Raw genomic sequence first — 12612 nt, forward strand, 5'->3', positions numbered from 1 at the left:
TTTTTTTAAGTAAGAAAAATATTGCTTAATGATATATACTTGTCAGTTTTGCAACAAAATGTTGAATGATTGAGTTTCCTCGCCCAGGTTTCCTGGAAATCAGTTTTTCCCTCATCTGGAAACTCCATTTCATTTCCTCTCCCACATTGTTTTTGATTATTGTTGCCATCCAATCTATGCAATCATCACTCAGCATCCTATTGGGCTAATTTAGGTCTGCGTTGTTGTAGGTTTTTCGGGCTGTATGGCCATGTTCTAGAAGCATTCTCTCCTGACGTTTCGCCTGCATCTATGGCAGGCATCCTCAGAGGTTGTGAGGTCTGCTGGAAACTAGGAAAATTGGGTTTATATATCTGTGGAAAGTCCAGGGTGGGAGAAAGAACTCTTCTCTGTTGGAACTAGGTGCGAATGTTTCAATTGGCCACCTTGATTAGCATTTGATGGCCTGACAGTTTTTAGGTGTGGCTTGTTACTGCCTGGGGCAATTCTTTGTTGAAAGGTGATTAGCTGGCCCTGAGTTTCCCTGTGTTTGAGAGTTGTTTTTTTATTTACTGTTCTAATTTTAGAATTTTTTAAAATACTGGTAGCCAGATTTTGTGTCATTCTCATGGTTTCTTCTTTTCTGTTGAAATTGTCCACATGCTTGTGGATTTCAATGGTTTCTCTGTGTAGCCTGACATGGTGGTTGTTAGAGTGGTCCAGCATTTCTGTGCTCTCAAATCATATACTGTGCCCAGGTGGGTTCATTAAATGCTCTGCTATGGCTGACTTCTTTGATTGAAGTAGTCTGCAGTACCTTTCATGTTCCTGGATTCGTATTTGGGCAATGCTGCGTTTGGTGGTCCCTATGTAGACTTGTTCACAGTTGCATGGTATCCGGTAGACTCCTGCAGAGGTGAGAAGATCCCTCTTGTCTTTTGCTGAACGTAGCGTTTGTTGGATTTTCTTAGTGGGTCTGTAGATAGTTTGTATGTTGTGTTTCCTCATCAGCTTCCCTATGCGGTCAGTGGTTCCCTTGATATATGGCAAGAACACTTTTTCTCTGGGTGGATCTTTGTCTTTACTCTCGTAGCTTGTTTTTGGTCTTGCAGCTCTTCTGATGTTTGAGGTGGAATATCAATTGGCCTGTAAAGCCCAGTTTAGGTGGTTCTGTTAGTCTTGGAGGAGATGGTCTCTTAAGGTCTTTAGGTCTCTTAAGGATTTATTCCTTAAGATTTTATGAGGGGAGAATCTTTCTGCAACTGTTTTGTTTCTTCCATATCTCCTGATACCTCCCCCTTGTACATTGATGTTGACTGCATAAAGGTCAACATGCACATAGAGAGAATTTGGAAATATTGATTTGTATCATGTTATTTACTCCCAGTCACTCATTAAACAATGAATCAACTTGTAGGCAAATCCAGTTGATTCAGATCAAATGTAAGATTTATGCCATTTTAAAAAATAATTACCCTCCCATAAGATTTCAGATTTACAGCCCACTTGGTGGCGCAATGGGTTAAACATCTGAGATGCTGAACTTGAGTCTCCCCCCCCCCCCAGGGTAGAGAAAGGCGGGGTATAAATAAGGTAAATAAATAAATAAACTTGCTGACCGAAAGGTTGGCAGTTCGAATCTGGGCAGCAGGGTGAGCTCCCTCTGTTAGGCCCAGCTTCTGCCAACCTAGCAGTTTGAAACCATGCAAATGTGAGTAGATCAATAGGTACTACCTTGGCAGGAAGGTAACAGCACTCCATTTAGTCATGCCAGCAACGTGACCTTGGAGGTGTCAACAGACAATGCCGGCTCTTCAGCTTAGAAATGGAGATGAGCACCTCCCCCCAGACTAGACTTAATGTCAAGGGGAAACATTTAAATTTTTTTACGATTTCAGACAACCATTCAAAGTTTATTATTTTAATCATCGTTTTAATGTCTGGCATTATTTTAATATGTTATTGGTATTTTTAATCAGTTTTTATTTAAATGATCAATGAATTAAATTAAGAAACAAATTATTTTTATCTGATTTTTTAGTGCTTTACTGTGACAAAAAATTTACATTCTTAGAAGTGCCAATATTCTCCAGCTCTGCAACTAAACTTTGAATTTTCAATATAGGAGTGAATGATGGTATGGTTCCTTTGTTCTTCTCTGATTCAGTTAATTCAACAATGGCCACCGGCACAAAAAACTGTTCAGAAGAAAGAAGACGAGGATGATTCTGATGGAATAAATCTAGACAAAGCGAAAGAGAGACTGCACGAAGAGGACAAATTTGACAAAGAAGAATATAGGAAGAAAATTAAAGAAAAACACAGGGTAAGTGAAGTTCCCTGCAATTTGTCATATCATTAGAGGGGAATGCTATGAAAAGTTGACATGTACTTTGGGCAGTGAAGGATTTTATATAAGATTTTCCACATTTCACTAAACTCGATTTCTTAGCATTTCACTCAACTCCCACTTGTTACTTAATACTTCAAAATCTTAAGGTCATTATTTCTCTGTGCTGTTCTGTGGCACGTACTGGGATATTCCGGTGGGAAAAGTGGGTGAAATAGTTATTTTCGTCCCTGTGTTGCCATTTTCTAACTTTTGTCCACAAATGTCTATATTGTCTACCATTCCTGTGCAGTTTTCTCATTTCAAATGTTGTCATGTGAAAGCAAAGATCTTGCCAATGTTGGCATGTGGTCTGTGGCTTGGATGCAACCGTCGCCTCATTTGTATCACTAGTTTTGAGGCCCCAGAAGCCTTAGAATCATTTATTTCATTTAAAAGCAGGAGATGCGTGCTTCTAGAAGTGACAGAACAAAGTGGATTATCCTTATACCTTGTTTAGACTCAAAACAAGAAAATCTGAAGTATATTACTGGCCACTTTTGGTAACAAGAGGATGCAGTTCATGGCCAGTCCTGGTGCTGGACTTTACCTTAGAGTCACTCACTGGACTCTTCCTGGGCCTAGACCAGAAATATATGGAATTGATCAAACCACACAGGTGATTACTGAACAGATCTATAATCTGTTGTAACATTAGGCAACATATCAATATTAGAGAGCAAGGTGATACCTCAAAAACCACCTTTGCAAAAATCCTTTGGATTGTGCACCATTCAAAATAATGAGGACTGAAGGACCTATACTGACAGGGCTACAACTGATTAGATTTTTGTAATGCCTACACTTTGCATAGATGTTGCTGAGCAGTATCAGTACTACCAGTAAATTATTCAAGGATGTCATCTCTATAATATGATTGATTTTTGATATAATGTAAAGCTTTAATGTTGGTGTTTTCAACTTCCTTTTTGGCATTATCTAGGAAAAAAATTAAACTGTACATCATAAAAATGCAAAAGATTGTTTCGAGAGCATTTATTTGTCATAAACCAGCTAGAGTTTGAGAACGTGTCAGGAGGGAATAGTTAGAAATGTAATGCAATCTCTTTTGTATCCATTGATACTATAAATAAACTATAAATCTATAAGCATATATTTTTATCTGTTGGGGCAGTACTGAAAATCTGTAATAGGATAGAACTCTGTTCTTTTCAGATGAAGAAATAGACTATTTTCTAAGACAACTTAAAAGTCAATGCCTAAAAGTTTATGAAGTTCACTGAAGCCTTCTGCTGAGGCCCATGAAAGGGTCCATCAAGGCATTATTTTATGTGATCTAAAGAACATCCTTGAAGTGACTGGACTGACCTTGAAGGAGCTGGGGGTGGTGACGGCCGACAGGGAGCTCTGGCGTGGGCTGGTCCATGAGGTCACGAAGAGTCGGAGACGACTGAACGAATGAACAACAACAACAAAGAATACTAGCACATTTACAACAAACTTATTTTTAGTGCCTATCATTGTAAGCAGTAGGTGCTCACTGCCTGGACCTGCTTGGGCATACACACACATATATACATACACATATACAGTACATGTGCCCAAGCTAGTCCCAAATTGTTATCTGGAAAGTTGTGACGTTCTAGCACCCACTTCTTTATCTTAGTCTAGATGGGCAGCTCCTGAACATTTTGGTAGAAGGTTAAAATGCCCACTAGGCAAGTATTTACTATCAAGTTCCAAAGTAATGTTTCTTTTAAAATAGATGCCGTATACACTGTATTAATGAATTACATTTATGGAAGTATTAATCATTATATAAATAGCATTATTTCATGAAATTGCTTGCTTAAAATATTTTCTTTGATTCTTTTGAGCTTAGCATGGGGTAGCAGATTGTGTGTTGGACTATGACTCTGAAGAACAGGGTTTGAATCACTCCTCAGCCATGAAAACTCACGGAATGACCTTGGGCAAGTCACACACTCTTAGCCTTAGAAACCCCAGTAATAGGGTCACCTTATGTATGAAATAATTTGAAGGTAGAGAGTCATACCACAGTTTTGTGCATTTATCCTCATTAATTATCTGTGCGGCATTACATTTTTATCTGTGCAGCATTAAATTTTTGCCAGATTTGTAAGTCGCCTTGAGTCCCCTCCAGGGTTGAGAAAGGCAGGGTAGAAATGAAGTATATAAATAAAAAAATATTTTTGTTCTTAACTATGTGAAGGGTCAGTTTGTCATGTCTTTAGTTTCAGTTTTGTACTGCCTGGCCCCACTGCTTACAAATGTATTTTTTGTGTTCCTCGCCTCATCTGTGAGGAGTGGGAAAGTATTTATGTCTCCAACTTGTGTTTTTTTTGGGGGGGGGGGTTCCGTGTTAAGAGCGACTTGAGAAACTGCAAGTCGCTTCTGGTGCGAGAGAATTGGTCGCCTGCAAGGACATTGCCCAGGGAACGTCTGGATGTTTTGATGTTTTCCCATGCTTGTGGGTGGCTTCTCTTATGTCCCTGTATAGGGAGCTGGAGCTGACAGAGGGAGCTCTCCTCGAATTCAAACCTCTGACCTGTCAGTCTTGCTGCCACTGCGCTACCGGGGGCTCCAACTTGGTGCAGTCCTCTTTGCCTGCATGCCAAGATCTAACTGGAATGGGAACGAGACTTGTTTGCATAAGAGTTGGCAGAGTATTCACAAATATTATATAATGAAATTAAAAATACAAATTATAAAATATCAATATGAAAATATAGTCAGGTTTCCCCCAAATGGTCTCCTTCAACTTGATTTTTTTTATTTAAAAAAAAAAAGATTAGTCAAATTCTTTGTATGCAAAACCCACAAAGTTATACTTAATGTTCTATTAAATGTTATATGACAATTAGAGAACAAGACCAGCTAAATAGGTTTGCCAATTCTCTCTGCCAATACTTTTATAATTAACAGTTTCCATTGCATGAAGGTAAATGATAGTAAAGTTCTTTATATAAAAATCAGTGCCCTTCACTTCATTAATAAAAGTTCTAAGTTGACATTTTAAATGTTTCTGCTGCTACTCATAAATTCGGTTCCTTTAACCCAATTCTTTTATCAGAACTGTTTAGCTGAAGTCATTTTTAAAATGGGAAATAAATGCCAGATTAATGCTACTTATACATTTATGCATTATAACAAGCATAAAGAGTCTGAAGGATTGACTGATAAAGTGTTTAATAACTGGATTTTGGCAATAAAAGTACCAAAACGCAATTTTCAGAGTTCATGAATTTGTCAGCGGACTGGCTCATTGATTTATAATGCCCTAATCAGTCACTTCACACTTCTCCAGTAGTTCTTGCCCTTGAAATTGAATTGCTTTCCTTCTGTTTCCAGCTTTAGAAAAAATATTTTGCCTGGTTTTGATGGAAACACACCCTACAAAAAAACCCATATTATTTTGCTACTAATTCCCAAGTTCTTCACATTTCAGAAGCTCTGTAATTGGATGGTGAGTCATATCTCAGCAGGGTTCACATTGCTGATAGTACTTTTAGTAAAAAGCTGCCGGACTCCCATTTTGATGATTACAGTTTAGCTTTAGTTCTTGTGCTAACAATTGAGATTGAAGGTCTAATGGTCATTTGATGAGTGTAACTGTAATTGGATGAAAAGGATTGGCAAAAGAATTTTTTAAAACAAAACAAAGCTGTCTTACTGTGCAGTTGTCTGCTAGCTTGAGCTGCTGTTCTGACACTTAAAGTGTTTCCTTTCATCCACCTGATTCCAGAAGATACCTAAATGTCTATAAAAGCAACTGAACATTTTTGGGTTCATAGCAAAAAAAAAAAAAAAAAGCCAAACTTTGAAAACCAAGAAGGCAGCAGGTTGAGAACCATTGCAGCAGCTGGTACTGATGAAGACCCCAGAACATGCACACCTGGATTGCAGGGGGAAACTCAGGTGTCTACCACTGCTTCATCTAATCCAGTAGTTCTCAACCTGTGGGTTCCCAGGTGTTTTGGCCTACAACTCCTAGAAATCCCAGCCAGTCTACCAGCTGTTAGGATTTCTGGAAGTTGAAGGCCAAAACATCTGGGGATCCACAGGTTGAAAAATCACTGATCTAATCCAAGCCATTCCAAAGAAACCATGGAGCAAAGAGAAGAAGTCTTCAATTGACACCAAAAACCAGTATCATCAGAATAACTTGTGCTTGGCTGAAAACATCTTGCTAATTCGTGGTGGAAAACGTCTTGATATAGCCTGTCATCATGATAAAAGAAATAAGAAGAAAACAGAAAAAAAACTTCTGCCAATTGTGGAAACGATTGTCCTTTGTGACCAACAAGAACTGTCTTTAAGAGGGAGCAATGATTTCAGGACCTATTACCTGTGAAGAACCTTTGGACAATTTTGGTAATTTCAGGGCCTTGTTGAGATCTCGTGCGAGATCAGGAGATACTGACCTGAAAACTGATCATGAAACTACAGTTATGAATGTCCAGTATACTAGTCCTCAAATACAGAATGAACTAATATACATTTGTGGTGACAAGATAGTAAAAAATATTGTTGTATAATGCATCACAGTGTTTCTGTTTTGGCTCTTGGTAAGGTACGGTGATGTTGAAGCTGCAGGAATAAGAAAAGACTTTATAGATTTTGTGAAGATAAGTGATATGACAGGACTTGCAGGCATTATTTTGAAAACTAAAGTTGCAGTACTTGTGCAGATAGGGCTATGATGGAGTTGCTAATATGAGTGGTCATATTAGTAGTACACAGGCAGTTATATTGTAGAAGTATCCAACGGCTGTATACATCCATTCCAGTACTCACTCACTAATTCTAGCCGTAACAGCAGTTTGCAGCATTCCACCTGTCAGAAACTGCCAAGGAATAATATCATCTGTGCTTAATGTTTTCCATCTGACTGGAACTGGTGAAGAAAAATACGAAAGACTACTTCCCTACATCAAGAGCAAGTAACCTTTTGCCATTTTGTGAAACTCATTGAGTTGAGCGACATGATGCAGTTTTACGTTTTGTTGCACTGTTCAGTGTGGTGGTGAGAACAGTTGAAGAGCTAAAAGAGAGTCCTCTATACTTCACAAGTTGGACACCTTCTGTTAGTTGTTCTGAATGCTGACTTAGTAATCATACATATCCTAAGAAAGCTTCTGTCATCCCTTCAGCTTAGGAAAACATTGCAAGGAGTAGAAACAGACATTTTTGTAGTCCGCAACACATCAACAGTCTCTTAGAAAAAGCCAGGGAGATGCACACAGAATCTGTGAAAGAATTTCAGGAGATTTTTGACACAGCAAGATCAGTGGTGGAGTCTATGGGTGGAGAAGTTAGGATTCTTAACATTTGTTCAAGGCAGACTTGTAAAAGAAACATCCAGGCAACTTTATCAACACCAATGGAATATTATAGGCTTAATGTGTACATCTAATTTCTGGACTTTTTCTGCAGTCAGCTTCAAGAAAGGTTTACAAGGCACAGGGAAATAGTTCAGGAACTACAAGTGTTCCTCCCTACTAATTGTGACCATTTAAAATCCAACTTGGACAAGTGCATAGAATTTTACAGTGAATGCCTTAAAGATACTGACACACTGATGGAAGAATTTAATCTGTGGTGTAGAAAATGGAAAAAGATTACACCTGCAGAAAAACCATTCATTTGTTTTCGTGTCAGTAATGACTTGTGAAACTGCAAGTTGCTTCTGATGTGAGAGAATTGGCCATCTGCAAGGACTATTTGCAGTTTGGGGCCACACTCTATACAACTATATGAATTACTTCAATCATTCTGGGAGAATTCTAGTGCCTCACCAAACTACAAACTTCAGGATTCCAAGTTCATGGCAATAACAATTGAATCTAAGTACTATACATGTGTAGTGGAAAGAGCGCCAGGTTTGCTGTCCAGTAAAATCCCCCACATTAAATTTTGATATACACATTAGAAGGAAACATGATAATCTTAAACCTTATTTGCCTTAGAGCATGGTTGTTAAAGGGCATTTCAAAGGCTATTTCTGTTGCCCTCAGAATCCATCTTATGGTCTCTGATGTATCCCCCAACCCTGAAAATATTGTCATTTTCTACTCCCCAGAAACTTTCAAAAGCAGGAATTTTGCAACAAGATTCCCAGCCCTTATAATAACAGTAGAAATGGGCTTCTGACCACTTCTTTGATCTATTTTATTTTGTTGCTTTTATGGATTTTCATGGATGGTGTGACCAGCAGTAGGTCCTAGTGGGAGAAGATTTGCCTCGCAAACCCTTCAAACTTGCCCATGTCTGCCCAAGAATTTAAATATGCTTCAATTCATGTCAGTTTGGAGTTTACATCTTCTGCTTCCCAGCTGGGAATTGAAAGCAAAAGCTATCTCTTTGGAGAAAGTGAGGAAGGTTTGGTTTAGGACACTGCACAGAATCTGTTTTGAGTGATTCTGTGTGCTTTTATTTAAGGATATTGGCCTGCCTCATTTTACCACATCAATGCAAGGAGCAAAATTGAAAAGGCGAAATGCAAGGAGAGGATGGGAGGAAAATGGAACTTCCCTGTAAATCTGAAACCTTTGAATTACTTAACCTTGAAAGGAAGTTAATAGACTTGACTGAGGCACTTAGAATTATGAAGAGCATAATAAAATACTGATCGATCTTGCTTTCAGTACTTTTTTAGCATTCAAATCAGAGCTTGCAGAAAGTTAATGGCAAGTGTCTTGCACCAAATGAAGGACAAAATTGTTTTATACAAGACACCACCCACAGGTGTGTGACTTAAATATTATGCAGTTGTGGCTATATAGAATGTTCCTCCTATGCTTTCCAGTAAGTGGAATGATTTAAAAGATAATACCATGTAGCATTTATACAACACTCAGCTCTAACTGCTTTGGACAAGGATCTCATTGATCCTTAAAATTGCAAAATGTGACTGTCCTCATATTGCACATGAGGTGACAGAGACTGAGGTGTAATGGCAAAGGCAACATTTAAACTGGAGTCTTAGTCTTCTAGTTTATTGCATATGACCCCGTATCTGCAGGGGATACATGAAACCACACATAATAATGAAACCTATTATTTTCAGTGGGATAAATAACAAAGGTATGCAGAAGAGGATGTAGCTTACATAGGAAGCCATGAGTTAATATGGGAACATGGGGATAAGTGAAACTATCTATATTAATCCCATGAATAAGTCATATTGTACACTGTGTTACCAATCTGGAAAATTTCATTATCAATGTGGGACAAAATCAAGGAAGCTGAAAGGCTGTTGGTGAGAGGAGGTCTTCTCTCATGTGGTAGCTGGATAGAGTCGAAGGTCTACCACCACACGTTCTGTTATTACCGGCCTCTGGCTGCCCCCCCCCCCCCGGTTTCCGGGAATCCGGCTAACCTGAATCCCCTGAATATGGTACATCAAAACAATATCATGCATACCCTAACATTTATCATCATCATCAATATTTATTCATTGTTTTCAGTCCACTATAGTCTGACAGCTCTGTATAAATACAAGATATTTAAAGTTTATTTTACTTTTATATTAAAATCAACTTTTACATCCTTTTTAAAACTCCAATTGTACAAACCAATGAATAAACCCCACCGTACAGCTCAGAGGGACGTGTATTTGCTTACAGAGTTATAGCAATTTCATACCATCTTCCAGAAATTTGAGATTTGTTGTTTGGTTGGCATTCTCAAGGATGGAGACAGCCTGTGTTTCTCTGGGAAAAAGTTCTATCTTTTCAATTGTTCCATAGAAAATAAGTCAAAAGAGAATCTTTCAGAATCCAGGAAAGGCGCAAATAACTTCTCTTGCTCTGTTCTAATGTGTAGAACTGAACAGGATCCAACTTTTAGCTTGCTGTTCAATTTTTCAGTAAACTGAATAACTTCTTTAAAAATTGTCAAGATGTCCTTTTTTCTCATTATGTAGAGACAGGAACAATTTCCATCCCTCATGCACCAATTCATAATCTTGCCTATAATGCTTTCCCCCACTTAATTCCAGATATTTTCTTAAGTCACGTAAGGTGTGTGTTGGTTTTTTTTAAAACAATTCTTCAGATGTGACATATTGGCAGGCATATTAAAATACTTAGGAAGTACAGTATGTCTTCAAAGTATTGCCTGTCAAGCCTTTGGAGGCCTGCCGAAATCTCACTATCCAGTGGAGTTTTGACATTATGATAAATGTCCCAACCTGCCTCAGTCTTATATTTTTTTTGTTTAGGAAGGGATTTTGGTTATTCTTTGCACCCAATTTTTTTCCTTTTATGACAAGAAAATTTAAGACCTTTTAGAAGAAATATTGTCCGCCCCCCTTCCCACCACACCTACCTTATTTCAAATTGTGGAATTTTCTCCCTTTCTTCAGCAGCAGGTATGTGTGACAAATATCTTCAGGCAAATAGTAAGGTCATGTATTAATTATGATTAGAAAATTACATTTTCTTCTCTTCAAATAGAGGAAAATTTGCTGTGTACATATGAAAGAACATTTATTTTGAAGAACTGAGTGGATGGGTGATTAATTTTAAAGAGTGAACATCCAACCATCCCATTGCCAATTTGCCGCAAGGCAGCAACTTTTACATATAATGGAATAAGTTTTACTTGTCAGTCTCTATATGAGTTGTTATCGGATTCAGTTATGTAAGTCATGAAAGTCACTCCAGAAAATGCTTCAACTGAAATGCTCAACCAAAACCACACAGAATATTACACAGAATGAAGAGGGGGGGGGGGCATAGAGGCAGTTGTTTGCTTCCTCATGCCATCCAAGGTGCCACTGTGATCCATAACTCATATTTTCTAGTCTGAATCTGTAAATAACATCCTTAGTAAATATTGGTTACTATTCTCCTGTATGTGTGTGTTGCCAACCTGTAACTGCGGTTCTTTGAATTGTTATCTGCAACCTCATACAACTTTCTCCCTTCTTCATGCTATCCTTTTCTCCAAATCTTGCAGTGACAGGCTTGAAACTGGGTTTTGATAGGAAGGTAGGGCTTATATGCATGTGGGTTAGGTTGTGTGGCTACCCCCAAAATGCAGCTTTAGAAGCTTCTGAATATACAGGGCCAGAAGGATCCATATGAGTGGATTCACAAAAGATCTCTCAAGGAAATACAGTTGTAGATAAACAACTTGGTGTCTGTACAATCTCAAGCACCTAAAAGGCAGTGGTTCTGAATTAGGGAGTCAAAGACTCTAGCCTGATAGTCATTAAAAGCAAAAGAAAATAATTGATATCAAAGCACCACATACTTAAAAGTCCATATTTATGGACTCCCTCCTGACCATTAGAAAAAAAGTAAAAACCTGGAACACGCCTTTGGAAATGTAATGCAATAGACAAACATGGAATTATGCAAGTTTGTATTGTATTGATTTTATACTGGTTTTATAATGCTGTTTTAAATGTTTTAATTATATATTGTGGGTTGTTATGGCATCAAATTGCTGCCAATTTGTAAGCCGCCTTGAGTTGCCTTTGGGCTTGAGAAAGGTGAGATAGAAATAATCATAAATAAATAAATAAATATTTAGTAAGACAGAGGCCCTATGGTGGTGCAGTGGGTTAAACCGTTGAGCTGCTGAACTTGCTGACTGAAAGATTGGTGGTTCAAATCCAGGGAGCAAGGTGAGCTCCTGCTGTTAGGTCCAGTTTCTGCCAATCTAGCAGTTCAAAAACATGCAAATGTGAGTAGATCAATAGGTACTGCTTCTGCGGGAAAGTAACGGTGCTCCATGCAGTCATGTTGGCCACATGACCTTGGAGGTGTCTACGGACATCGCCGGTTCTTTGGCTTAGAAATGGTGATGAGCACCAATCCCCAGAGTTGGACACGATTGGACTTAATGTCAGGGAAAACCTTTACCTTTACTTTAGTAAAAAGGGCTAAGGTGGCATTTAAAAAAAAATGAAGACATTTGTACCTCTTGGTTTGAATTATAGGAACCACACAATATGGGTCTTATGATCAACATGGATACATCCATGTATGTAAGAAGTTCTCACCCTGTTTTTGTCCAGTGATCCCATAGACTTTTGGTGCAATGGATCCTCCATTCATGTTAGTGTATTCAGTAGAAATCTAATATGAACTTAGATATATGGAATGAGACCAATGCATAGCTTCTTGACTTTAGATGCTTATTGTCTTCACCCTGTAGAATAATTGTTAAATGCAACACAGAAGCCACCATCATTGCTCAGAACTATGTATATGAGCTGTTGTGGGGTGTACATTTGGGATCTGAGTAGG

At 38.3% G+C, this 12612-nt stretch overlaps 1 protein-coding gene across 1 annotated transcript in view; it reads left to right on the top strand.

Annotated features, from left to right (window-relative positions):
- DDX10 (DEAD-box helicase 10) overlaps positions 1-12612 on the top strand; it is a 203854-nt gene that overhangs the window by 124110 nt on the left and 67132 nt on the right. Inside the window, exon 15 of the mRNA XM_060770991.2 lies at positions 2147-2305. Coding sequence (XP_060626974.2) covers positions 2147-2305 — 159 coding nt within the window. The remainder of the gene's footprint in view (positions 1-2146; positions 2306-12612) is intronic.

This window comes from Anolis sagrei, chromosome 3 (assembly GCF_037176765.1).
Source record: "Anolis sagrei isolate rAnoSag1 chromosome 3, rAnoSag1.mat, whole genome shotgun sequence".
NCBI classification, from domain to species: domain Eukaryota; kingdom Metazoa; phylum Chordata; class Lepidosauria; order Squamata; family Dactyloidae; genus Anolis; species Anolis sagrei.